The sequence below is a fragment of the Quercus lobata genome, chromosome 9 (genome assembly GCF_001633185.2).
Source record: "Quercus lobata isolate SW786 chromosome 9, ValleyOak3.0 Primary Assembly, whole genome shotgun sequence".
In the NCBI taxonomy this organism is placed as follows: domain Eukaryota; kingdom Viridiplantae; phylum Streptophyta; class Magnoliopsida; order Fagales; family Fagaceae; genus Quercus; species Quercus lobata.
Genome location: NC_044912.1, coordinates 16057582 through 16084674, shown reverse-complemented (window position 1 = coordinate 16084674; position 27093 = coordinate 16057582). Strand labels below are relative to the sequence as shown.

Genomic DNA, 27093 nt, shown 5'->3' with positions numbered 1-27093 from the left:
CCTCGGACTCAAGCCTATGGGGAAACCAACCACCTGGATGAGGAACCAACTATTTAAAAAAAAAAAAAAACTATGGCACATAAACCTCAAAATCCATCCGAAAAGAGAGCTCCGCGTTAACGGATGGGTTAATACCTTGATTGCGCGGATTCCTCGGTCTACCCTCTGATCCCCCAATATCAAAGGGGTTGATGCGATGCGGTGTAACATATTATCCAGAAGCACAACCAAAGCCCCTCGCTACTCGGCTACCCTCTCGGACGAATTACTTAGAGTTTGTCGTACTCGGACATCGCTCTAGCATGCATCGCGCAGCACTCAGCCGTTATCCCGGTTAGTTCCAAGAGTTTAATTTATTGATGATTAACCTTGTTATGTTTGATAATATTTGTAAGTCTAAACTAGTAGGAATCTGTGTTAAGGCCTTTTTCTGCCTAGAATATCATTAAGGGCAAGCTCATATTTAATATTCATGCATAAAGTAGTGGTTACGGAGAAGAAAGATATGTATAGAGAAATAGACACATACTTTATTAAGACAAAGGAACAGTACAGTGTACAATGGAAAGCTGAAACAAAGCCTACATCGAAGCTAACTATGTAAATAACGAAGAATACAAGAGGGTGAAGATAAAGCCGAGGAGGCAGTACAGAGGAGAGGTTGGCTACTGCCTCGAGACCTTATTCCTCCTCCATGCTTTTGCACGCCCATAACTCAGGCAGCAAAAGAACCCAACTTGGGGCCTGCACCGCTACAGAAAAGGTGCAGGGAACCTGACCTCAGGCTAACACCATCTACAGAAAAGGTGCAGGGAGCCGGAAGTTGGGAAGCCCCCGCAAAAATTTGCCTGCTACAAGGCAGACGACGCTGATGGCGGAAATTCCTTTTTCTGACATACCAAAAATCTGGCATGACCAGAACCTGCTTCGGATTTTGACTAAAAGAGGGAGGAATACCATCTTCCTCCTGTCAAGATGGAGGACTGGCTTGAATCTGTGCCATCCTTGTCCATACCATATCACCTTGAGGATTCGGTGCCTCTGAAGCGTGCGGAGACCTTTCATCCCCATCCGAGCCTCAAACATCTTGCTTTGAGGCAGTGGCGCTAGAAAGAGAGATCACGGATATGGAAGAAATATAGTTCTGAAGGGAACAGGAGAGTTCATGTGCAAGTGAAGTGATCCCCTATCCCATTTATACCCAGAAGTAAACCGGTGGCATTTAATTCGCGCAGCGTCCCAAGGAACGCTACAGACAAAACGTCTCTGGCTCGGTTTCCAACGTCGTCTGCAACCCTGAGGTTAAAGGAGTCTCGAGAAGGCGCACCTCGAACACTGGGACGCCAAGAAGTACCGCGTGATCTAAGATTACGGAAATACCTCTCAATTTGTGGGCCCAGTAAATTCGCGGCCCAAGCTCGTTCAACATATGGGCCCAGGGACAGAACCAAGGCCTTGTATGGTCCTCGGACTCAAGCCTATGGGGAAACCAAGTACGAAAAATTATAAAAATTACAAGTTTTGGACAGAACCAAGGCCTTGTATGGTCCTCGGACTCAAGCCTATGGGGAAACCAAGTACGAAAAATTATAAAAATTACAAGTTTTGGGCAGAACCAAGGCCTTGTATGGTCCTCGGACCCAAGCCAATGGGGAAACCAAATACTTGGATAAGAAAAGGTTTGAATCTCGTAAGATGGGTTACTTGATAAAAATGTCAGGTCACTTCATCCACGGTTTAAACACCATAAAAGGTTAAGGCCAATAAAGGTGTAAGGAAGGGGGTGGAACGCCCCAGCACTTAGTCATATAAGAAGGCCGCTCATTTGGTGGGTGATATATCTTCAAATGGTTATTCCTTACATGACATCAAGCCTTCGTTTTTCTCCTCGTCTAGCATGGGGTAAGTATTACTCTTCACTGATCGGCCTTATTGTGCCAAGCATTTCTATTAAAGTTATGGCGACGTCTTTTTATTATCAAGTCTTTTGGTCTTAGTCGTCATTGATTTAGATGCTATATTATTGTGCCGAGCAGCGTTTGTAGATTCAAAAAAAAAAAAGAGAAGGCATAGAGACAAAACATGCGAAATAAAATAACAACGATTTTTATTAATACGAAAAATTATTACAATGTACAAAGAGGGGCTCGAACGAGCCTATACAAAATGTGAACTGCCTAAGCGACAATTACATCCGTAATACAGATAAGTAGACTGCCAGGCGTCTTTTAAACTCGTCTTCAAAGTCTCTCCAATCTTTGCCTCAATACTGCTCATATTATGATAAGAACCTTCTTTGGGAAGAAATGGCGGAGAAGGAAATAGTAAGGAAGAAATCAATGAAGAAGATGGAGGAGATGAATGAAGAAGATGGAGGACATGAGTAAAGAAGGAGGAGAAGAAGAGAGAAGAGATGAAAAGAAAGAAAAAGGAGCAAAAGAGGGAGAAGTGAAAGCACCAGGATGGAACTGGTGCTGGGAAGACTAAGAAATGGAGACGGAGAATAGCCCAGTGAAGGAAGAGAGGAAGAAGAAGAGACACTTAGTCCCTGCCTCGATCCTGACTCCCAACACACTGGAGCCATACTAGGTATGCTCATAGGAGAGCGGTTGGTACTGATGATGGGTGTTCTCGACTCAGTCACGCCGAAAGTTTGACGTGACGAGTCCCTACTTCGGATTTTGACTGAAAGAAGGGTGAGGTTGATTTTGAGTCTTCGCCATCCCTGTCCCGATCGAGCCACAATGAGCTTTATTGGAACATGGCGTTTATGGGAGGGGTTTGGCTCCTGCATCATTCGTTGTTATGATAAAGTGTATCACGATTTAATTTGTGAACCAGTGGGTAAAATGAACCCTAGGGGAGGCCAAGTATTTCAAATCTCAGAAAGATGAGAAGGAATTCTTTACAAAAACAATAACCTCCGCCCTTCCTTCTTATACTGAGGGTGGAGTGGGAGACATTTAATAGGTTCAGATATCCAAAGGAATCTGCCAACACAAACATGCCGGTTCCGTTTCTCCACCCCATCAAAACAAACCGCCGAATTAAAGTCGTCTCGTAAATAGTGGTCATTAAAAGCACGTTTTGGGATGCCCAAACGATAAGAGCGCATCAAGCGCGAAATCAAAAAGCTGTCTCATGAACCGGCGCATTTCTTGGACAGATGAGGAGCCGCCAGCATTATTAAAAGGCCAAATTGATTGGGCCGTAGGAAGAGGTTTGGCATCACTAAAACCCCCCTTTCCAACCAAGAGGTTGGACAGCCGGGTTTTGAGGGGCTATTGTGGGGCCCAAATGATTTATGGGCCAGGCCCATCTACCCGGGGAAAATCCAAAGGCCCAAGCCAAGGAGGGCTATGGCCCAAGCTCGACAAAATAGCCTGTGGATATCGTCGAGGACGGCTCAGTCCTCGGCAGACCCAAAGTCCCCCCCTGAAAGAAGGGTAAAAACGGTATAGGACCGAAACCAGGACGAAAGATCTAAAATATCCAGGAAAAGCTGCCCTTACTGCCATTCAATGCTCTGAACCTGACAGAGCCGCATTCTTTGGCTTTTACAACCACCCCCAACGACTTTGAATATGGGCTGATGGGACAAGTATCAATTTTGGAAAGGTTGACCCTATACGTGGACGAAGGACAATGAACGGAGGCGAAGATAAAAGGAAAAACAAGTAATCTAAAAGGGAGGTGAGGAAAAATGGCCAAAAACCAGAGCCTCCCAGCCCACCTCCAGGAGAAAGACTCCAGGGGTGAAGGAAAACCGAAACTTGTACGAACACCACGAAAAACCCACCGCCTGTCGATCAAGGCCTAGCCTTCCAAACCCACGCTCTACAAATGATATTGTTAGGGGCCTTTTTACGTGCGAACCCGACACTGTTACGGTCCGCTGCGAATCGCGTCCTTACAAGGGGTATTTATACTGAGGTGAGAGGAGAATGTGAAATGTCAGGTTTTTCAAAATAGGGCTGGCTCCCGGCTTGGCCTCGCGACTTGATTGAGTCGCGAGATCCAGTCGCGAGATAACCGTATGGCCAGTTGTCCTGTTTTGTCCTGTAGTGCTCCAGCTAGCATGACTGTTCACCTTCTAGCATGCTTGGCACGTATGCTGCTTCTGGCGGCTTGCAGCCGTGAGTCACCCGGGAGGCCAAGCCGCGAGTCTCTGTTTTCTTGCACACTCTTGAGCAAACTTCACTCTATCTCACTCACTACCCTTACAACAAGCCCATCTAAATACAGGGTTACTAAATGCTAAAATACAAGCAAATTTGGCACGGAATAAAGCCAATTAGATGGTTGATTAAATTCAACATTACAAAACATGTGTTTTTTGTTGTTTAAAAATATGTGTGGAAATACGTGTGGGTGAAAAAATGCGTAAAAAATGTGTAATGTTGTTTAAAAACTGAAAACATGTGTTTAAGTGGTGTCTTAAACATGTATTTCCACAACACTGAAAACTGAATAACAATATTTAAACACTGCTACTAAATGGATCCTAATTGTTCTAAAAAAAGTTTTATTTTAATACATTAAAATGTTATTTTATCTATTTTAACATAGCATTTAACAATATACTCCACATTACGTTTCTTATTTTTAACACATCACTATTAAAATTTAAAATAAGATCAATTTTTTTATTAATGAGAGATATGGTGTGCTAAGCTCTTATCATGTGTTACCCACTGCAACAGATGAATTTCTTTCCATAATAACCTCTCTTATCATCTGAAACCTACTAATAACGTTTTTTACTTTAAAAAATGAAGAAAGAAAAAGTAAGCCTAAGATATATGTATAAATCCTAAGAGCATTATCATTATTGATGGTGTTAAAAAGCCAAATTGTTTTTTTTTTTTTTTTAGGACCAAATTGTTGTTTTTATCAATAATAGAAAGCATACGATGGTGCTACATCTAAAAAATTTAGCAATAACCCGTTAATTGTTATCTTTAAGAGTTTACTGTAGCTCAAAAAAATATAGTTTATTTGGTGGGGTTACTTTTTCTCATTAAAAAATTGTTTCTCTCTCTCTTTTCCTTCAAACTTCTCCCTCTTTTACTCTCTCTCCCTCTCCCAGCCTAGAGCTTCTCCCTCCCTCTTGGCATACGTAGATAATATTGCTTGCTCATCTTCTGTAATGGTCAAGTCTTTGTGATGTAATCTTGTACCTTTCACAGATATTATAGAGGAAATGATGAAAATTAGTAGGAGTGTTGAAGCTGTTGATGTTGCTTATACTTTTGGGGTTGAGCAAACATTTCATCCTCAGCGGTTGTGGCAGTTTGTGGTGGGTTTATTTATTTATTTTTTAAATTAGATTTGCAGTGGGCTATGAGTGTTTGTGGTGGCTGGTTGTGGGCGGTGGGTTGCGGCGGTTCTATGGTTGTTTGTGGTTCTTTTTGAAGTGGGTATATGGTGGATGTTGAGGTGGGTTTGTGGTGGTGGGTTTTTTTTTTTGAAAATTAGAGTTGCGGTTGTTTTTTGGTGTGTTTGATATGATTTTTTTTTTTGGATGGTGAGTTTATGGCTGTGGATTGTGATGGCTGGTTGTGCTGGTAGTTGGTTGTGGCTGGTGGTTGTTCTTGCTTCATAGAGGAGAGAGAGACAGAGAGGAAGAGAGATAAAGAGACAACGAAAAAAGTAAAAATTAAAAAATAATAATAAAGAAAAAATATTTAAATAAAGTGATAAAGTAAATAGAATTATTGATGTTTTATGTAATATAAAGTAAGACAATAGTGTATTATAAACTAAGACAATAAAATGGAAAAAGTAGATTTATAAAGTATTAAAAAATAAAAAAGATAATAATAAAGTTGCGAAAGTTCCCAATAATAGTAATAACACATTGCAAAAGTACTCAGAAGTCTCTTCAGACTTTACCGAAACACTCTCCAGCATTACTACATAACATTAACACATATATATACCACAACAACAACCAGCCATAATAGCAGCAGCAAAACTTACTGCAAAATCAAGCACCTTAATTCTTCTACCAACCTGCCTAGCTACAGACACGCTTCAGTAGCACAAAACCCAGCATGGAGAAGCTTATCTAATAGCTAATTCAAAAAAAAAAAAAAAAGAGAGAGAAAAAGAAATAAGGCAAAACTAAAAAGCCAATACAAATTAACCGTACATTGTTTTGACAAAGGTTCGTACATCCGAGGTTTAGTCGGATGCTCAAACTAAAAGGACCCTACCTTGATGAGATTCCACGGCATTTAAAAAAAAAACAGCACCACACATCATGTAGGATTTTTATTTAATTTATGTGTAACTCCATAAATTATCTCCACCTCCATCAGACTCATCCGACGACGATTTCGACTCGATCCTCGGCGGACTCACCAGCATTCCTCCCGCCATGTCCACCAGCAAATTCGGCATGTTCAGTAGCTCTTCCTCATCGACATACTCCTCTTCTACGCGACTCGTCGTTTCCACACTCGTCTCCTGTTCCTGCGCTCCTCGACTACTGCTCTCCGACTCGGTCCGCACCCTCGCCGCCTCCGCCGCGCTCGCCGCAGCGGCACGTATGTCGCTCGCCGAAGCGGAAGCCGGTATCGGGTACCTCGGCCTCGAATTGGGGAAATTCAAGGGCGTGTCGTACCCCTTCAAAGCCAGCGCCGCCGCGTCGTACGCCGCCGCCGCCATCTCCGGCGTTGGGTACGTCCCCAGCCAAATGCGCGTCGTTTTACGTGGCTCGCGAATCTCGGATACCCATTTGCCGCTCCGCTTCCGAATCCCCCGATACATCGAGTGCCTCCCAGACAGCACGGGTTGACCCGAAGACCCACCCGGAGATTGTATGGGTCCCGGTGACGTGGCATCGGAAGTAGGACTTGGCGGGTCATTTGGATTTTGGGGCACGTTAGAAGGATTGTAATTGCTGGCCATGCAGCATATATATGGGTATAGTATGTGTTTTTTTTTTTGTACGGATGTTGAAATGTGGCGAAAAGTTTATAATATGGTTTTTTTGTTTTTCTTTTTTGGGGGGTTCTGATAAAATGTTTGGAGAGCTTAGGGTTGTTTAATGTGATTTGAATTGGGGTTTTCATTGTTGGATTTTTATAAGAGGGAAGTGAAGTTGAAGCTATGGGAAAAAGCGTGGGCAATTCGTGGCTTGGTACTTTCTTTTGAGGATTTGAAGAAGTGGGCACACGTATTGGGTTACAATTAAGCAAAATTAGCTGTAATTTATCTGGTTTTTTCAAACCTTTCAATTTCACTCATGTGCATTAAAAAACATGGAACCTTCAAAACCTCGGATTTCATTCATGATTTCACTGTTGGCTTGTTGCTGATCATTAATCTTTGTTCATGCTTACCTACCACTCTATGCATTTATTTTGCTCTGAATATATAGTACGACTTTTTTTTAGGTTTTGTGGAGCTCATGTGTTTTGACAGAGATATGATGTTGACAGTAGCAGCCTAATTGTTAGAGCAACTGCAATATGTTTTGAATCTAAAACTTGGAACTTTCATCGAGTTGTTGAGTGTTTAGGAATCATTTTTCATTTTTAGAAGATCGTTTTATGGATTTTAGCCAATAAAATTGACCAATTCTAGTCCTTTTCTATGGCTAAAATTTAGTAGTGATTTGTCCTATTAGAGTATTATTGTTGGAGTTTGTTTTTCTTAGGAGGAAAACAATTATGCTATTCGCAGTGTTAATTATTGGTAGGAAGTTTTCGTGATTTATTTTTTTTGTGAGTTTAAAGTTGTTAGTTTAAATAGTGACAAATCCCATTATTATGCAAGTGGTTTCATGTTATTTATGAGTAAAGTTTAAGTGAGCTGGAGCAAATAACCGTATCTGTGAACTTTTAAAAGAAAAGAAAAGAGAAAAGCAATTATTATGTCATCAATTAAATGTATTCATTTATTATTGTGTGGATCCATGGATGGAGCCATTATTGGAACAGGGGGGCAATGGCCCCCCAATTTTTAAAAAAAATATTAATATATGTATGTGTATCGATTTTAGTAATTTTATTCTATAAAATTACATTTTGTTTTCCTTAAATAATATCATTGATTTTTTTTAGAATAATACTATGCTCACAAACTTTTTTACAAACTGTTTTGGTAACTGTAAGGACGCGTTTCGTGGCGGACCGTAACAGTGTCGGGTTCGCGCGTGAAAAGGCCCCTAACAATATCATTTGTAGAGCGTGGGTTTGGAAGGCTAGGCCTTGGTTGACAGGCGGTGGGCTTTTCGTGGTGTACATACAAGTTTCGGTTTTCCTTCACCCCTGGAGTCTTTCTCCTGGAGGTGGGTTGGGAGGCTCTGGTTTCTGGCCATTTTTCCCAACCACCTCTTTGGTGTGCCTTCCCTTTTATTATATATCCGTCTTGGTTGATCCTGACCCTCCACTTGTAGGTCAGGCAGGGGCTCACTTCGGTATCCATCCCATCAACTGTCCCATCTAACTTTCTATTAGTTGCATGGGTCGACGTTTGCACTGCCCAAACGTCTTTTCTCATTAACCAGCTCTGGGTATTGGCAGGTGCATTTACTGATGGGGGTGGGACGCGCTTTCCTTGGTTCGAGTTCACGCCTTGCTTCCCTATGGGCCCCTTTCCGTTCACATCCCCTCGAGGGGGCTGTTTGGGGATTGCCTATATCAGAATGTTGGTCTTCCTGTTGGAGCTATGGAATGCCGAGGACAGGGTAAGTCCTCAGCCGTCTCCCTTGCTACCTCGGCCACTGATCACTCGTCTTCAGCAAGGTACCTCCTCGGCACGGGCCTTGGGCCCAGACAGGGTTTGGGCCGGACGGCAGAGTTCTCGGACCCACAATAGCCCCTCAAAATCCTGCTATCCGTCTCCTCGGACGGATAGGAGGGTTTTGATGACATCATGGATCTGCCAACGTCCATCAATCCTTGTCATCTAGCGATTCCCGAGGTTTTTCACCTGCCCAAGGCACGTTCCTAGAGCCGTTAGAAGGCGAAACGTGGCCTCATTAAATACGGGCGGCTTGGTGCCTCCCACGTTCAACGGTGTGATGGAAATCCTACGGCGGTGATCTCCTGGCTTCTTTGGGTGGGAAAAAGGGCGTGCAGTTTACCCTAGAAAGTATAAAAGATTTTTTGGAGATGGATCCGTCTCTCCAGTTCTGTACTTAAGAGTTTTAGTGCGTGTATCCAGGACTCATCCGAACTTCCGCCCAAATTCAAGTCTATCTCGAGCACATATAGCCCATCCGAAGCGTAGTTCTCTTTTTATGTAAGTTCCCTACCTCTATTAACTTACGTTTTTTCTTTTCTGGATTTATTTCTCTTCGGCTCCCTTTCTTTTCCATCGCGGGTTAGGTTTGTTTTAGTGAATGGCGAAGGCGGCTAAATTGAGATTGAGGAAGTTGGTCGATACTGAAAAGGCGATGAATAAGTTCATCGTTGATTATAGGATTCCCCCCAACGTAAGTCTGGAACACTGTAAGATGGGGGAATGGCACACTAAGAGGGGAACGGGCGCGGTTGTAATTCCCGTCCTCGCCTTTGTAGAGGGAGGTATGAGAATCCCTATGGGACCAGTGACAAGGGGTTACCTCAGGCACTTCCGTTTAGCCCCTACCCAGTGCGCCGGCAACGTTCTTAGGATTTTGGGTTGTGTGGACGCTTTAAACGAGAAAATGGGTTTAAGACTGACCCACCATGATGTAAACTGGTGCTATAACCTCCAAAAATTGAAAGGAAAAACCTACTACATGAGATCGAGGGATGACAGGATTCCGTTGATCCAGTGCCTCCCTGATTCCAACAAGGGACTGAACAAGGATTTTCTTATCGTCTCTGGGGAGTGGCATGACGGCGATCCATGCCCCGTAGTAGAAGGAGAACCAGGTGGGGTATTAGGAATGGCTGGGGGATAACCCTTTAAATCGTTCTGACCTAACTTCCTTCGATAACTAATTATGCATATATGTTTGTTGCTTTTGTAGATGAACGCGCCTATAAACGACATTTTCATTTAGTCAATCGGGCAGACTTGGAAACCGTTTTACAAGCGGCAGTTTTTGTGAACGACAGTGATGGCCAGGTCCGTGCAGCTCACAAAATACTAGGGTACCCCCCGGTTCAGAAGTCGTTCGGGGACGCGAAGCACGTGATCAGTGCCCGCCGTCCCTGGCTTCCAAAAATTACAGTGGTAGAGAAGGGGTTTTTGATCTCGCGGGAGCCAGCTGTCCCCAAAAACATCCCCTTGGCGGGCCCCTCTTCGTCTCATCAAGCAGCAGAGGACGAGGGTGAGCCAGATCAGCCAGAGGAAGGGTTCGGGGTATTTGACTTAGTCTACCAATCCGAGGACCCTCCGGGTGACCTAGGTGACCCAGCCTTGTCCGAGGCGGAATTATCATTAATAGGTACCTCTTCTCAAGCCGAGATGGGAGTCAAAAGAGTACCTTTAACCCCCCTTCTCCAACTCCTCGAGGACCAACCAGGGACGGATACCCAGGAGGCACCACAACCCAACGCTCCTCCTCCACCAGCTCGGCCCCTCACAATCCAAACCAGGTCGTCCTCCACCAAGTCCCAACCACAATCCACCCGGTATGAATCTCCCACCTCCTCCCAACCAGCTCGGTCTCCTCGACCTGAAGGTGCTGATTCCAAGAGGAAGAGGAGCCCCAAGGGCAAGGACATCGTGGACGAGAGAAAATCCCACCCTCTTAAGGAGAAGGATGAGACTCCGCCCACAAAACAACTGAAGATCGGATCCCAAGGCAGAGGCAAAGGACCCGCAGTTCAAACCCCTCAAGGAAAAGGAAAAGGAATTGACTCCCAATCTCCACCGAGCGCCTGGCTCCCTGGCCCAATGCTTCACGGGGGTCCATTACTAGAAACTGCTTCTCTGAGGGACCTTGGAGACGGCGAAGGTGGATACGTGGCAGATGCATTAGGGAGAACCATGCTACTCCCTAATGACATGGAAGAGCTGAAGAGAATGAGGATGCAGGAGGTTTTTCTCAGTACTAAGAGGTACTTGGGCATGGTAAGATTTCTTGGAACCTAACACATTACTAATTCTTACTTCCAGTTTGTCACTTACTATACGTTCATCTTTCTTGACAGGCTCTCCAGGCAACCTACAGGATGGAGGACGAAGTGCATGACAGGAGTAAGGCGGCCGAGAACGAACGCAAGAGGCGCATAACGGCCTCAAAGACTCTCGAAGCTTCTGAGAAGGAACTTGCCAGAGTCAAGGATGACTTAACGATGACTACTCGCGAGAGGAATAACGTCTCGGCGGGCCTTGCTAGTGCCCAAAAACAGGCCATAGACCAAACCAAGCGCGCAGTGGAAGCCGAGGACCAGCTGCAAATAGCCAAAACTCTGATCGAGGATTTAAATAAGCAGCTGGCCACGGCTCTGCATGAGAAAGGAGTGGCAGAATATGCCCGTGATGAAGCCGTAAGGGCAAAGCAGGAGGCCGAGTTTGCCAGGAATGAGGCGGAGGCTGCCAAGAATACGGCCGAGGATGATGGTTACAACATGGGAGTAGCCGAAACCCAGGCCACCCTTAAGGCGCAGATCCCTGGTGTGTGTAGGTTTTATTGCTCCCAGGTTTGGGAGGAAGCATTAAAGCGAGCTGGGGTGGATGCGTCGTCTGATTTGTGGAAGGCGGAGAGCATATTTTACCCGGCGGCCATCCGTGAGGCCACCTCGACCAGCCCCATGGCTACGCGTGATCAACCCGAGGGAGAGATTCCCCCGTTGGAAGACTTGCAGGCCGACGGTTCTTCTAGCAAAGCACCCAAAGAAGGAGAACTTCAGGATGCGACAGTGACATCCCAACACACAGATTCTGAGGTACCTAAAGAGGTTGCTGAGGCCGTGGTTGGCATTCAGGGGCCTAATACAGAGGAACCCCCCACACTTGCGGAGCCACCACAGGCCACTTCCCTTACTGTGGTTCCCCAGAGCACCAGTGCTGGTCCTGTTCAGCCTTCCCCAGAAGGGATCATCCTTCCAGGCACCGAAGCTGAGTCTACTCCCATCTCCCAAAATGTTACCGACAAAAAAGCAGAAAAGTAGAAACCTTCGTTGGGCTTTTTGTATTCATTTCTGTTTGAACGATTAACTTGTCCCTTTTCCTTTCACGAACTTTCTAATTTACTGATGGTTTACAAGCATTTGAACATGTATATATGAAATTTTGTTTTTCCTTTTTCCTTCTGATTACATCGTTAACCGCCTTTGTTGATGCGCACTATTTGCTTACGAACTCTGTGCTGATTTATTTTAATATGTACAAATAGCTATGTATGTAATACATCTATCATCATGTTCCCCGAACCCTAATTTACTTGCGCCCACAGAGGCCTTAGATTTATTCCTAACCTTCGTCTCACGAAGATATAAGCACCATTTTTAACGTTACGCATAATAACTAAAACCTGCTTAGTGCTTGGTTTTCTCCATCCAAGTAGTTGGTTTCCCCATAGGCTTGAGTCCGGTGGACTATACGATGCCTTGGTTCTGCCCAAAAGCCTAGTTGTCCACATCCAGGTAGTTGGTTTCCCCTGAGGCTTGAGTCCGGTGGACTATGCAATGCCTCGGTTCTGTCCAAAACCTAGTTTTCATTACATCCAGGTAGTTGGTTTCCCCTGAGGCTTGGGTCCGAGGACCATGCAATGCCTTGGTTCTGTCCAAAACCTAGTTTTCATTACATCCAGGTAGTTGGTTTCCCCTGAGGCTTGGGTCCGAGGACCATGCAATGCCTTGGTTCTGTCCAAAACCTAGTTTTCCACATCCAGGTAGTTGGTTTCCCCTGAGGCTTGAGTCCGGTGGACTATGCAATGCCTCGGTTCTGTCCAAAACCTAGTTTTCATTACGTCCAGGTAGTTGGTTTCCCCTGAGGCTTGGGTCTGAGGACCATACAATGCCTTGGTTCTGTCCAAAACCTAGTTTTCCACATCCAGGTAGTTGGTTTCCCCTGAGGCTTGAGTCCGGTGGACTATGCAATGCCTCGGTTCTGTCCAAAACCTAGTTTTCATTACGTCCAGGTAGTTGGTTTCCCCTGAGGCTTGGGTCTGAGGACCATACAATGCCTTGGTTCTGTCCAAAACCTAGTTTTCACATCCAGGTAGTTGGTTTCCCCTGAGGCTTGAGTCCGGTGGACTATGCAATGCCTCGGTTCTGTCCAAAACCTAGTTTTCATTACATCCAGGTAGTTGGTTTCCCCTGAGGCTTGGGTCTGAGGACCATACAATGCCTTGGTTCTGTCCAAAACCTAGTTTTCATTACATCCAGGTAGTTGGTTTCCCCTGAGGCTTGGGTCCGAGGACCATGCAATGCCTTGGTTCTGTCCAAAACCTAGTTTTCCACATCCAGGTAGTTGGTTTCCCCTGAGGCTTGGGTCCGAGGACCATGCAATGCCTTGGTTCTGTCCAAAACCTAGTTTTCTCTTTGTGCGGGATCTTGGCCTTAGGGGAGTTAGCTCCTCAGCCAAGCCCCTAGAGTTTATCCATACAGTTAACGTTACAAAGTGCCTAGTTTGCTCTTTATGGGGGACCTTGGCCTTAAAGGAGTTAGCTTCTCAACCAAGCCCCTAATCAAGAAACGTAGTTCCTAACGGAACTTTATACTAGAATTTTATAACTAACGGTTAGATATAACGAAGAAACTCTACCGACCCACTTCCTATACCAACACACAAGCCCTTCCCACAGACGGCGCCAATTGTAAGGACGCGTTTCGTGGCGGACCGTAACAGTGTCGGGTTCGCGCGTGAAAAGGCCCCTAACAATATCATTTGTAGAGCGTGGGTTTGGAAGGCTAGGCCTTGGTTGACAGGCGGTGGGCTTTTCGTGGTGTACATACAAGTTTCGGTTTTCCTTCACCCCTGGAGTCTTTCTCCTGGAGGTGGGTTGGGAGGCTCTGGTTTCTGGCCATTTTTCCCAACCCCCCCCTTGGTGCGCCTTCCTTTTTATTATATATCCGTCTTGGTTGATCCTGACCCTCCACTTGTAGGTCAGGCAGGAGCTCACTTCGGTATCCATCCCATCAACTGTCCCATCTAACTTTCTATTAGTTGCATGGGTCGACGTTTGCACCGCCCAAACGTCTTTTCTCATTAACCAGCTCTGGGTATTGGCAGGTGCATTTACTGAAGGGGGTGGGACGCGCTTTCCTTGGTTCGAGTTCACGCCTTGCTTCCCTATGGGCCCCTTTCCGTTCACATCCCCTTGAGGGGGCTGTTTGGGGATTGCTTATATCAGAATGTTGGTCTTCCCGTTGAAGCTATGGAATGCCGAGGACAGGGTAAGTCCTCAGCCGTCTCCCTTGCTACCTCGGCCACTGATCACTCGTCTTCAGCAAGGTACCTCCTCGGCACGGGCCTTGGGCCCAGACAGGGTTTGGGTCGGACGGTAGAGTTCTCGGACCCACAGTAACAAATTCTTATTAGTTTGCATATAAACCCATTACTCACATAATTTTTTTACTTGTCAGTAACTACTTATCACATTAGTAATTTATAAAAAAATTTGAAATTCTAACATTTTCCTCATTTTAGTGACCATAAAAAAATTTATATATCTAAAATCTAAAACAAAATATACTAGCCCCATAAAAATAACTCAGCAACAAAAAGTACTAATAGTAAAACTAAAAAAATTAAGCTCAATTAACCAATTTTATCTAAAATAAACAAACTTATCCTTTAAAAAAATTTCTAAACAAAAATAATTTTATTCTTACCCATAAAAAAAATAAAAAAAAAAACAAAAAATAAAAACTCAGCAGCTAAGTAGTATTTATGTGAGAGGTTGAAACCGTCGCACACAACTAATAGTAAAGTCGGCCTCTTAACTTAAAGTTCTGACTTTGTCCCAGTGTGGACCTTTGGTAAAGTTCTAACCAAGTCTTTAACAATTGGTCCTAGTCTTGGTTGGTACCAGAATTTTGATTCTTAGCTTTTGATGTTTGGAAATGTTGACTTTTGAAAATGTAATTATTCCATGTTTGGTTTTTTAGAAATTTGAAAATACTCAAATTTTTTTATGAATGATTTTTTATTTTTTTTTTAAATGAAAGATATCCTCATATTTGATTTATTTTTAAGAATTATATCTAAATTATACTCTTATTGCCAAGCCTTTTGTAGCTTATATAATACTTCCAGTGAAAACATTAAAAATTGGGTAAAAAGCCTTTTCCCCTCTATGTTTATGGAAATTTGTAATTTCTCCCATTATCTTTGAAACCAACCAAATTTCCCTTCTGTGTTTGGAAAATAAACAAATATCTTAAATTCGTTACTTTTTTTTTTTTTTTTTAATTCAATCCAATGAAATTACAATGATTACAAATACAATCTAAGAAACTAACAGTGCAATCTTCAACCTTTTCTCTTCCTTATAGTGTTTAACTATAATTTCCTCAAAAATATTTGCTAGATTTAACTGAAAAAATAACAAATTGGAGGTATTTGTTTATTTCCCAAACGTAATGGGGGAAACTAGTTGATTTTAAAAATAAAATTGTGAATTGTGAATTACCCCAAGCATAAAGAAAGGAAAGTGTTTGTTTCCCTTAAAAATTCAATTCTACAAATGGAAATAATGTCTAATATAATAGTATATTTTAATTACTAGTTGTTTATACAAATGGAAATAAAATCAATATAAAACATAGTGGAATAGTTTCCTGTATTGGCAAATATCTTTCCTTTTCAACTATTCAATTAACTTTTTCGTAGTTTCTAAACACGGTATTGAAACAAATCCAAAAGATCCTCAAAACTCAAAAGCTAGCTAGCTTCCAGGTGATGCGCATTACTCCTGTCAAAATCACTGTCCTCAAAATTGCACACACGTTTAAATAAAAAAATAGCACACATGTTATGCACCATAATTCTCGCATCACTTTACTAATCCAAACATTCCCCACCATCAACCACCAAAATCAAAGTCTTTAGTGTCGGTTCATAGGTATCCGAATATTTGTTAATAGAGTATTTGAAAAAAGAATAATTTTATATATACAAATTATTTTATAATATTTTTATAAATTGTTAATTTGATTTTAGTAATTTTTAATTAATCATTAATAAACATAAATGTGATGTTAGTGGTGGACCCATATTAGAACTTGTAAGGGCGCGTTTTAGATCCTTGGCCCAAGGTATGATTGGATCTAAGTCCAATAAACCCAATACAATGAATTTGTAGAGAATAGGTTAGAAAATTAAGCTCTAATAAATTACTTAAAGGTTATAATGGATTTTAAAAGATAATCAAACAGAAATGGACTGGATTTATTTAAGTAAATTTATCCTCGGCACAATCCGAGGAGGTATATTCTAGTATATATTGATTGAAAATGGTTACAGATATGGTTCAATATGCTATCCTCCATGGAGGGTTTCTTATGTTATATAGTTCACTTTGAACGATCTTGGTCCTACACTTGTTGATCATCTAAGCCACTACTTGAGTGCTTGTTCCATCAGACACCCCCTCAGGCCCTCTATGAGTTGGGGTAGCCAAGACAACACTGTTCAGGAGTTTTCTTCTCATTAATGCAACCAGAAAGTTAGCTGCAGAGCATTTAATGCGTTGGCAGCAGCCTTTCCTTAGATATTTCTGAGCTTCCATCCCTCTTGTACGTTCATAATGCATGTCCCTATCAGTGGAATTTCCTGTTAAAATCACTGTCCTCAGAATTGCACACATGTTTAAATAAAAAAATAGCACACATGTTATGTACCATAATTCTCGTATCACTTTACTAATCCAAACATTCCCCACCTTCAACCACCAAAATCAAAGTCTTTAGTGTTGGTTAATAAGTAACCGAATATTTGTTAATAGACTATTTTAAAAAAGAATAATGTTATATATACAAATTATTTTATAATATTTTTAGAAACTGCTGATTTGGTTTTAGTAATTTTCAAATAATCATTAATAAATATAAATGTGATATTAGTGGTGGACCCATATTAGAACTTGTAAGGGCGCGTTTCAAATCCTTGGCCCAAGGTATGATTGGATCTAAGCCCAATACAATGAATTTGTAGAAAGTGGGTTGGAAAATTAGGCTCTAATAAATAACTTAATAGTTAGAATAGATTTTAAAAGATAATCAAACAGAAATGGACTGGATTTATCTAAGTAAATTTTTCCTCGGCATAATCCAAGGAGGTATATTCTAGTGTATATTAATTGAAAATGGTTACAGATATGGTTCAAGATACTATAGTGATTTCTCTTACAAATTTCCGATCCCTCCTCCATGGAGGGTCTCTTATGTTATGTAGTTCCCTTTGAACGATTTTGGTCTTACACTTGTTAATCATCTAAGCCACTACTTGAGTGTCTGTCCCATCAGACACTCCCTCAAGCCTTCTGTGAGTTGGAGTAGTCAAGACAACATTGTTCAAGGGTCTTCTTCTCATTAATACAGCCAGAAAGTTAGTTGCAGAGCGTTTAATACGGTGGTAGGAACATTTCCTTAGATATTTCCGATCTTCCATCCTTCTTGTACGTTCATAATGCATGTCCCTATCAGTGGAATTTCCTGCAAGGTCACTTTGAACGATAGGATATACATTTGGTCTGTGTTTCGCTGATCCGAGGAGATACTCCTCCTTAGACTTTAAGCTTAACACCCTCATTATTGTTTATTCGTCCTCAAACCAACCAATGTCCTCGGCCAAGGCTCAAGGCCTAATATATAATTTTGGGGCCTTATCCCTACAGAACTAATAAGAATTTGTCACATCAGCAGTTTGTAAAAATATTATAAAATAGTTTGTGGCTGTAGTATTACTCTTTAAAAAAAATTTAATACCACTTTTATGGAAAAAATAAAAATTATTAAAAAAAATTAGTTTCTGTAGGGCCAGAGAACTTGTGACCCCGGCCCACTTTACTTTAGGACCCAAGGCCCGAGCCAAAGAGGGATATTGCCGAGGACATACAGTGAAAGTCCAAATGGCCTAGAGATATAGTCGATGATGATTCTGTCCTCGGCATCCCAACGCGCTCCTAATAAAGGAAATGACAAGTACGGTATAGGAACAGTTTAGGGAAAAGCCGAACATATCCACATTGATGGAGAAAGGGCCCCTGGACAATTTGGCGACAAAGGACAAAGGAAAGACTGCCATTACTGCAATTAACTACTCTGTACCTGACAGAGCAATACTTTTCAGCTTTTACAATCACCCCCAACCACTTTGGGTATAGGCTGATGGGACAAGTATCAACCCTGGAAAACTGAATCTACACGTGGACGTTGGAGGAAGGGTAAAGACTAATATAAAAAGAGAAGTAAGCAATCCAGTAAAGGGGCTGGGAAAAAAAGTCAAGAACCAAAGCCTTCCAGCTCATGCCGAGGAGAAAGACTTCTTAAGCAAACATGGTTCACCTCTGTGTGAGTATCATGACTACCCATCGTCTGGTGACTAAGGCCTAGCCTTTCAAACCCACGCTCTACAAATTTTATTGTTTGGGCCTTAAACGTGTGAACCCAACACCAGTTTGGGGTCGTTGTAAATTGAGTCCTTACAATTGGCGCCGTCTGTGGGGAGGGCTTGTGCGTTGGCACAAGCGGTGGTTCGAGCTCTTGTTAAACAAAGGCTTGCGAAAGCCCCTCCATCACTTCCAGCAACCTGTTGTTGTTGCCCTAATATAAAGTTCCACTAGGGGCTGCGCTTCGAAGCACCAGTGGTACGGGCAGTTCTAGGGGCTTCCATCGTCAGGTCAACGCCTCACACCTTAGCCGATGGCTAATCCTCGAAACTAGTTAAAGAAAATTCTAAGTTTTGGACAGAACCAAGGTATTGCATGGTCCTCGGACTCAAACCTATGGGGAAACCAACTACTTAAAATTCTAAGTTTTGGACAGAACGAAGGTATTGCATGGTCCTCGGACTCAAACCTATGGGGAAACCAACTACTTAAAGAAAAATCCAAGTTTTGGACAGAACCAAGGTATTGCATGGTCCTCGGACTCAAACCTATGGGGAAACCAACTACTTAAAGAAAATCCTGAGTTTTGGATAGAACCAATGTATTGCATGGTCCTCGGACTCAAATCTATGGGGAAACCAACTACTTAAAATCCAAGTTTTGGATAGAATCAAGGTATTGCATGGTCCTCGGACTCAAACCTATGGGGAAACCAACTACTTAAAATCTAAGTTTTGGACAGAACCAAGGTATTGCATGGTCCTCGGACTCAAACCTATGGGGAAACCAACTACTTAAAGAAAAATCCAAGTTTTGGACAGAACCAAGGTATTGCATGGTCCTCAGACTTAAACCTATGGGGAAACCAACTACTTAAAATCTAAATTTTGGATAGAACCAAGGTATTGCATGGTCCTCGGACTCTAACCTATGGGGAAAACCAACTACTTAAAATCCAAGTTTTGGATAGAGCCAAGGTATTGCATGGTCCTCGAACTCAAATTTATGGGGAGATTAGTCATTAGAGAATGGATTAAGTCTTAGACAGAATGGAAATCCCCTCCTGTCCTCGGATCCCTAGCTCTAGGGAAACTAATGTAAACGAGTATTTAGGCCCGGTACAATCATACCTTGGTCCTTGGACCGGATGCCAAAAATGGTTAAGGCTATGAATGTTGTCAGGAACATGGCAAAGCACCCTAGCGCTCGGTGACCTTCTCGGATAGTTCATTTTGGGTTACCCATCCTCGGATGATTACCTCATATGCAATACAGAGCATTCAATTGTTATCTCGGTTAGTCTTATATGTATAACTTTTTTCAGGTCGGCATTATTATGCCTGTTAGTCTTAATGAATTCAAAATAATAGTTTTTGGTTAACAAGGGTTTCGGCCCTAAGTATCGTTCAGAATAAAAAGAAAAAGTACATCCATTCACAATATAACTATTGCAGAAAAGAAAGAATACTTAGAATCCAATAAAGCCATATTTTATTAATACAAAGAAATAGTACAGCGTACAATGAAGGGCTTAAGCAAGCCTATACCAGAAGCTAACTACAAAAGTAAAAAGAAAAGCAAAAAGGAAAAAGATACAAGGGAACGATAAATCCTTCAAAATTCTGCTTTAGTGGCGACTAAGCGCGTTAGGATGGCCCCTTTGGTGGAAGGGGAGAAGAGGCAGAAGAAGAAGCAGAAGCATTAGGATGCTCCTAGTGATGGAAGAGAAGAAGAAGCGGAGGCAAAAGGAGGCACCAGAGAAAGAGGAGAGGAGGAAGCGGGGACGCCTAGTCCCCATGCCAGCTCTGACTCCCCTCAGGCCAATGCCATGTTATCAGCGCTCGAGAGAGAGTGGATGGTACTGACGATGAGCAATCCCAGTGCTATCGCACCAAAAATCTGACGCGACCAGCACCTGCTTCGGATTTTGGCTAAAGGAAGAAGAGGCTTTTTTCCCGCCTTGTCAATGGGGAGAAATGTTTTGAGTCTCTGTCTCCCTTACCCTGACCGGACCATCTTGAGTCTCGGAGAGACCCAGTACTTCTAGAGAGGGTGTGGTCCCTTCACCCCCATCTTCGCCCCAACCATATCACTCCCTAAGGCTTAATCCCACTGGCAGTGAGGACTTTGAGTACAGCAGGTGATTTAGGAATTTAAAAAGATTGAGGAGTCTGTACGCCAATAAAATGACCTCCTACCTTGCTTCTTATATGGAAGGTAAGTCTGGTGGCATTTAATCTGTACAGATTTCCAAGAAAAGTTACAAACGAGATAATTCACACTCAACTCCTAATGCCGTCTACAACCGTTGGATTGGCGTTGCCTCGTAAAGGGAACTTATTAAAGACGCGCCTCGTGTACTGAAACGGCAAAAGCATGACGTGAGTAAAACTTAAGGAATGTCTCATAACCAAGAGCATTTTCCAGGCAAATGAAGAGACATCGACATTAATGAAGGACAAAGCTTGGCAAGCCGTGACATAGGCCCGACGTCACCAAAACCCTCCTCTCCGTCCGAGGGGCCGGACATCAGGATTTTGAGGGGTTATTGTGGGGCCAGAGAACTTGTGACCCCGGACTACTTTGTTTTAGGGTCTAAGGCCCGAGTCGAGGAGGGATATTGCCGAGGACATACAGTGAAAGTCCAAATGGCTTAGAGATATAGCCGATGATGATTCTGTCCTCGGCATCCCAACGTGCTCCTGAAGGAAATGGCAAGTACGGTATAGGAACAATTTAGGGAAAAGCCGAACATATTCACATTGATGGAGAAAGGGCCCCCGGACAATTTGGCGACAAAGGACAAAGGAAAGGCTGCCATTACTGCAATTAAATACTATGCACCTGACAGAGCAATACTTTTCAGTTTTTACAACCACCCCCAACCACTTTGGGTATGGGCTGATGGGACAAGTATCAGCCTTGAAAAGCTGAACCTACACGTGGATGTTAGAGGAAGGGTAAAAGCTAATATAAAAAGAGAAGTAAGCAATCCTGAAAAGGGGCTGGGAAAAAAGGCCAAGAACCAAAGCCTCCCAGACCATGCCGAGGAGAAAGACTTCTTGAGCAAACATGGTTCACCTCTGTGTGAGTATCATGACTACCCACCGTCCGGTGACCAAGGCCTAACCTTTCAAACCCACGCTCTACAAATTTTATTGTTTGGGCCTTAAATGTGCGAACTCAATACCAGTTTGGGGTCGTTGCAAATTGAGTCCTTACAGTTTCTTTTTTTTAACTCTTCTTATAAAAAATTTAAAATTTTTAATAAAATTTCTAAATTAATGCACATAGTATATCCATTAACTATTTTTCTCAAAAAAAAAAAAAAAAAGTATATCCATTAACTCTTTATAGGCCAAAATTTATATATAAAATAAAAAATAAATAAAAAAAGACCAAGTTACTGCACGTGGGACAATCAAGGTCGTTGAAGTTAGTTGCCTTATCCAAATCCTGAAACACAAGAAAATTAAGTGCTCTATATTTTTTTTACTCTCACCGAGCACATCTAACTCTTTAATTCTCATCCATGGAGAACCTCAAATCAACCTTCCCAATTTTCACTACCAACCCATTTTTCTTCAAAACAAAAGCTATCAAACCATCCAAGTTTTCAATCAAGCCACCCCCACCAGACTTTGATTTTAGAACAGAAATTATGGATGACTCTAGAGCCAAAATAGCCCAAACTCACCCTCAGTTGCTTGATTTGGCTAATAATGGGAGCTTGGTATTGATTGAGAAAAGTCAGTATGGTCCTGTACCAGCATGGAGGACCGAGTTTGTGGAGCCTGAGGCGATATGGCTGGTTGGAACTACGCATATATCAGAGGAATCAGCTGTGGAGGTTGAGCGCGTTGTGCAGACTGTGAAGCCTGAAAATGTAGTGGTGGAGCTATGTAGAAGCAGGCAAGTGTGATTTGGTAATTGGGATTTTTTTTTTTTTTTTTTTGGGTTGAATTTAGTTTGTTGATGCAAATTTTGAATGTTTATTGAAGATTTCAAATCCGAATGCATTAGGATTTTGTTTGGTATTCTGAAATGCTGCTCTATAAAAGAAATTTCCTCAGAATGGAGAAATGCTACTGTTATGAAATTTGTAGGGCTTTTTACTGTTGGATATATGCTCGTGAGGGAGTTAATATAACATAATTTGAACCAAACTTTCAAGTTTTTTGATTAATGATGCCCCTTTATGTTATTATCATTTCTCCAATATTTACCACTTGCCTTATGACTTTCGAGGGAAGGTGTTTGACAAATTTTTAAATGGAAATGACATTGTGAGGATTTATAACAATCATTACTATCATAGTTTATAAATCAATATCCTTGACCACTATAAAGTGCCAACTTTTAAGGATTAAGCCAGCAATTTCACCAGGAATCTCTGATTTACAGTCTAGATGACGGTAAAATCTTCTATCGGATTGCATTTATATGATAGGAAGGACACAACCTTGCCCAAGATGGTTGTTCCTTTTAAGGGGTTTTACTCAATTCCCTTGAATCCCAACTTTTGATGGTTTCCATGCCAGGTTGAGCTCAACCACAATGGTGAGACAACAATTAGATGTCATTTAAGTGAATCTACATGGGTACTCAGCATGATGTGCCCTTGATTTCATGTTTTTTATTGACATTTGAAGGAGTCCATCTACATCTTACAGTTATGTGTGGAGTGCCATATGTTGCCCTAAGTAGTTAGCAATTGACAATAGGCACTAGTAGTCTAGTACCGTCCACTCATTTTTCTAGAGTTAGAACCATTGAGCTTCACATTTAAGATGATTTACAATAACCGTTGTAACTCTTACCTCCATATGCAGTACAGGTCAGGGGCAAGGTCTTCACTCTTAAAGACATCTTGCATCACTTTGCTTAAATCCAATGAAATGGTTTGAGTTTGCAGCCATGAGGATGCTACATTACTTACTTACAAAATGGTGCATATATGAACCTTAGAACACCTTTTACACTTGCAAATAACATACAACTAATGGAAAGAAAAAGAATCAACATTTATGCAGGAAATTAATTTTATAGAGTGCAAGGTAAGGAAACACGGGTGTGCTGATTTGGCCAGTGCACCCGAGTTGGATTCGCATGGATGCGCCGTGGACGAAATTTTTTTTTTGAATGCGGCCCGATTCGGTCCGAAACGGTTTAAAATAGGACTCAATTTGGTTCGATATGGGCTGATACAGTCAGAAACAGGACCCAATTTGGACCGATATGGGCCGAAATACTTGTTTAAAAAAAAACATTAAAGATTAGATCAAAACACACTGTTTTGTTGGCAGACTTTGAAGGAAACAACCCTAAAATCATATCAATTCTCACTTTATTAATTACTATTGCTCTTAAATTGATATATGTTTACCATTATATGAAAAAAAAAAAAAAAAAAAAAAGCTTAGCAATATATTGAAAATATAAATAAAAAAATTATTTAATAATTAATTAATAAACGTATTCCGCCACACCTATGCCCTACTCTTTCAAAAATTGCTGTATCACTGCAACCGTGCTTCCTAGGTGCAAGGTCTGCCAGAAAGACTAAAACTTATTACTTTTGATTCAAGACACATTTTATTTGGAAATAGCATTAGATTAATTTTATGAGCAGATTGTCTTGACAGTTAGCAAAAAGAAGTAACATGATTGTCAAAAACATGTTTAGCTTCAATCCACATCTTAACTTCAATTGTTGCAGAGTTCATTTTCAGAGCTGGAATTATGTACACTTCCAATGATGGTGAGGTTGGCCAACAACTTCGTTCAAATATGTTTTCTTTGAGTGCGACTGGCTTTTTTGGTGCTGTTGGTCGTAGCATAAACTTAGGTAAGCTTTAATTTGTTCTGCACCTTCATTATGTGCCTATGAAAACTAGTTACTGAAAATCCTAAGGCAGGGGGTCAGACCGCTCTAGCACTTCGTCTACTGCTGGCAATTTTTTCCTCAAAACTCTCTTCAGATATCAACCGCCCTTTTGGTGATGAGGTAGTTTCTTTAGATTCAAAATAAAACAAAAATACAACCAAGGACTTAAAAAGAACCATACAAATATGTTTCTTTGGAGCATCTATATTTACAAAAATTTCTATAATCTGTAGTTCCGAGCTGCTCGAAAAATATCTGAAGAAATTGGTGCTCAAATAGTTTTGGGGGATCGGCCAATTGAAATTACGGTATGGACATATGTATTAACTCTTGCATACACATGAGACAACTTGATCAAATGATACTAAAATATTCCAGCTAGTTCTTAACTCCTATTTCTGGTCATATTGATTGCTGTTTTAGCAATTATTGCACTAAATTTAGTACATTTATTGGTTCTTGTTTTGAAAGCTGGATTTTTTAGTTATGCATAATTTTTCAAATAACAGAATTTCCATTTCTCCTATGTGTGTTCTTGCAGCTTGAAAGGGCTTGGAATTCTTTGACATGGACTGAGAAACTAAGTTTGGTGACCTCAGTTATTCGTGGGATAACATCATCGTCCGATATGTCTAGGAACAGTCTCAAGGTTGATCCCTTACACTGTTTAATTGTCATCTAGGTAATCCAACTTTTTCCTTGTTGAAGTCTAATGAGAGAGAGAGAGAGAGAGAGAGAGACCGGGGGGGGGGGGGAGGAGGGAGATTTATGGTTTGAGGATTTCTGCATCTTTGATAAAGTTTCACCTCAGAAAGCTTGGATATAAGTATGACTGGTTCTATACTTTCTGAAATTAAACTTAAAAAAAAAAAAAAAAACTCTTCCACGAAATTATATGATTTTTTGATTCTGCATAATCTCCTGGCTGTTACAGTTCCCACGCCTCTATTGAAGTTTGAAAATGAAGTGATGACTGAGTCTTTGGATTGTCTATTTCATATATTGAACTTGAGGAAGCCTTTGTTCCACTGAACTCGGGTTCGTTACAGGAATTGTTTTTCACCATCTCCTTGTCCTTTGTTTTCACTTGGAGGATAGCACTATTGGTTTGTTGTACCAGTTAAGGAAAATGATGATATACTGATTCCTAACATGTGCTAGAAAGCTATATTACCTGACATGGCAAGGGCCATAGAAATTGGTTGCTAGCCTCTTATGGTGGTACCTAAGTAAAAGCTAACAGTGTCCCTAGGGGGAAGGAAGGGGAAGAGGCAGTACTGCATATGTTATTAAAATGGTGCTCTTGTCATATAGAAACTTTAGATCCTTCCCTTACTCAACCATTTGAATGCTGTTTCAACCAGGATGGCAATGAAATCTACATTTTAGGGTTAATGTGTGTTTCTTTCTCAATTAACACATAAGAGTGAAAATGTAGTAAATCTTACCCGTAGTGTATTTTTGTAATTAATTGGACTGCTAGACATTTGTTTTTGGGTTTAATGTTCTTTTTCTGTTTAGAGAAAAATTTCCCCACAACTCTATTTTTATCAATCCTGTCATTCCCATGGACGTAGATGTCCTACTGATGCCCTTCTTAAGTATGTTTTCTGTTCTGAAGGATTGTAATTAACAAAAGTTCTGAGATAGTAGGATGTAAAGTCAAAGTTAGCTGTAATATCCTATTTTTCTTTGCATTTTAGACCGTAGTTCAACAGTATGGTGACATTAGCATGATTATTCCTTTATAATTTCTACAACCTATTGCAGGAACCAAGTTCAGATGATGGAACCTTTCAGCTCTATGAGCAGCTCAGTTTTTCATTTCCATCACTTCTGCAGCCTCTTATACACGAACGAGACACTGTAAGTACTTCTCAGCCAGAAAACCACTAGAAAGCTGCAATGTCCTTCAACTCCATGTTAGAGATGGGTACATTCTCATTTGTTTAGAGTTTTGAGGGAAAGAAGAAAAAGTTTTGCAAGAACTTATAATTTTCATTAGTTTTAGTGACTTGTGGAAAATTTTATTCTTTGCTGACTCATATTGTATCATAGTAATCGTGCATCATGTTTCTACTTTACTTTACTAAGGCCTATAATTTTCATCTAAGAAATATGCTACTGCTTTCTCAGTACCTAGCATGGTCACTAAAGAGGAGCAAAGCTGTGAATAACAGTAAAAGAGTTGTGGGGGTGATTGGAAAAGGCCACATGAATGGAGTGATATATGCACTAGTATCAGACCAAGGAGACTTGCGGTTTCGAGATCTTGCAGGGAAGAGGCCAAATGGTGATGGCTCCAACCGGTGGGTTGATGGTCTTCTTAAGAGTTTGGTTAGAGATACTGTAATTGGCATTTTGTTGTGGGCATTATATGAAGAGATAAAAGGTGTACTATAAAGTTCAATGGTCCTGATTTTCAATTGTTGTCAGTTTGTCCAAGATTCAAGTTAGAAAAGTAATTAAAAAAATTGGATGATAATTTGAACAACTAGTATTCTTTTATAATTGAAATATAATTGTTATTTTGTATACCCTGTTCAGGAAAGAAAAATGATTATTGGTGTGGCACCAAGTTTAAGTTGTTAGTATTTGTTAATACGTCTATATAGCCTTTCTGGTTCTAAAGAAGTGAAAAAATAAACTTGTCAGCGGAAATGTGAATCTTCCCAACTGATTGAAGAAACATCATTTTATGTGTTAGAGCATCAGTCCCCGGCCTTCTATATGGTATATTAGTGTCGTTATAATGCTC

General features: G+C 41.4%; 2 protein-coding genes across 3 annotated transcripts; one reads left to right on the top strand and one right to left on the bottom strand.

The window, feature by feature from the left end:
- Positions 1-5834: 5834 nt before the first annotated feature.
- LOC115960724 (ethylene-responsive transcription factor ERF027-like) lies at positions 5835-7233 on the bottom strand. The gene has a single exon (XM_031079702.1). The coding sequence runs from the start codon at positions 6913-6915 to the stop codon at positions 6286-6288; it is 630 nt and encodes a 209-aa protein (XP_030935562.1). The 5' UTR covers positions 6916-7233; the 3' UTR covers positions 5835-6285.
- A 14683-nt stretch (positions 7234-21916) lies between these two features.
- Positions 21917-26870, top strand: LOC115960996 (traB domain-containing protein-like). Of its 2 annotated transcripts, none has more exons than XM_031080038.1 (7): positions 21917-22360; positions 24181-24296; positions 24367-24455; positions 24569-24643; positions 24877-24984; positions 26106-26201; positions 26472-26870. In XM_031080038.1, exons 1-7 carry the CDS (start codon positions 21981-21983, stop codon positions 26736-26738), a joined length of 1131 nt encoding a protein of 376 aa, XP_030935898.1. In that variant the 5' UTR covers positions 21917-21980; the 3' UTR covers positions 26739-26870. The 2 variants fall into 2 exon arrangements, with proteins under 2 accessions (XP_030935898.1, XP_030935899.1); XM_031080039.1 differs by having other exon boundaries at positions 22281-22360; positions 24168-24296.
- Positions 26871-27093: the final 223 nt, after the last annotated feature.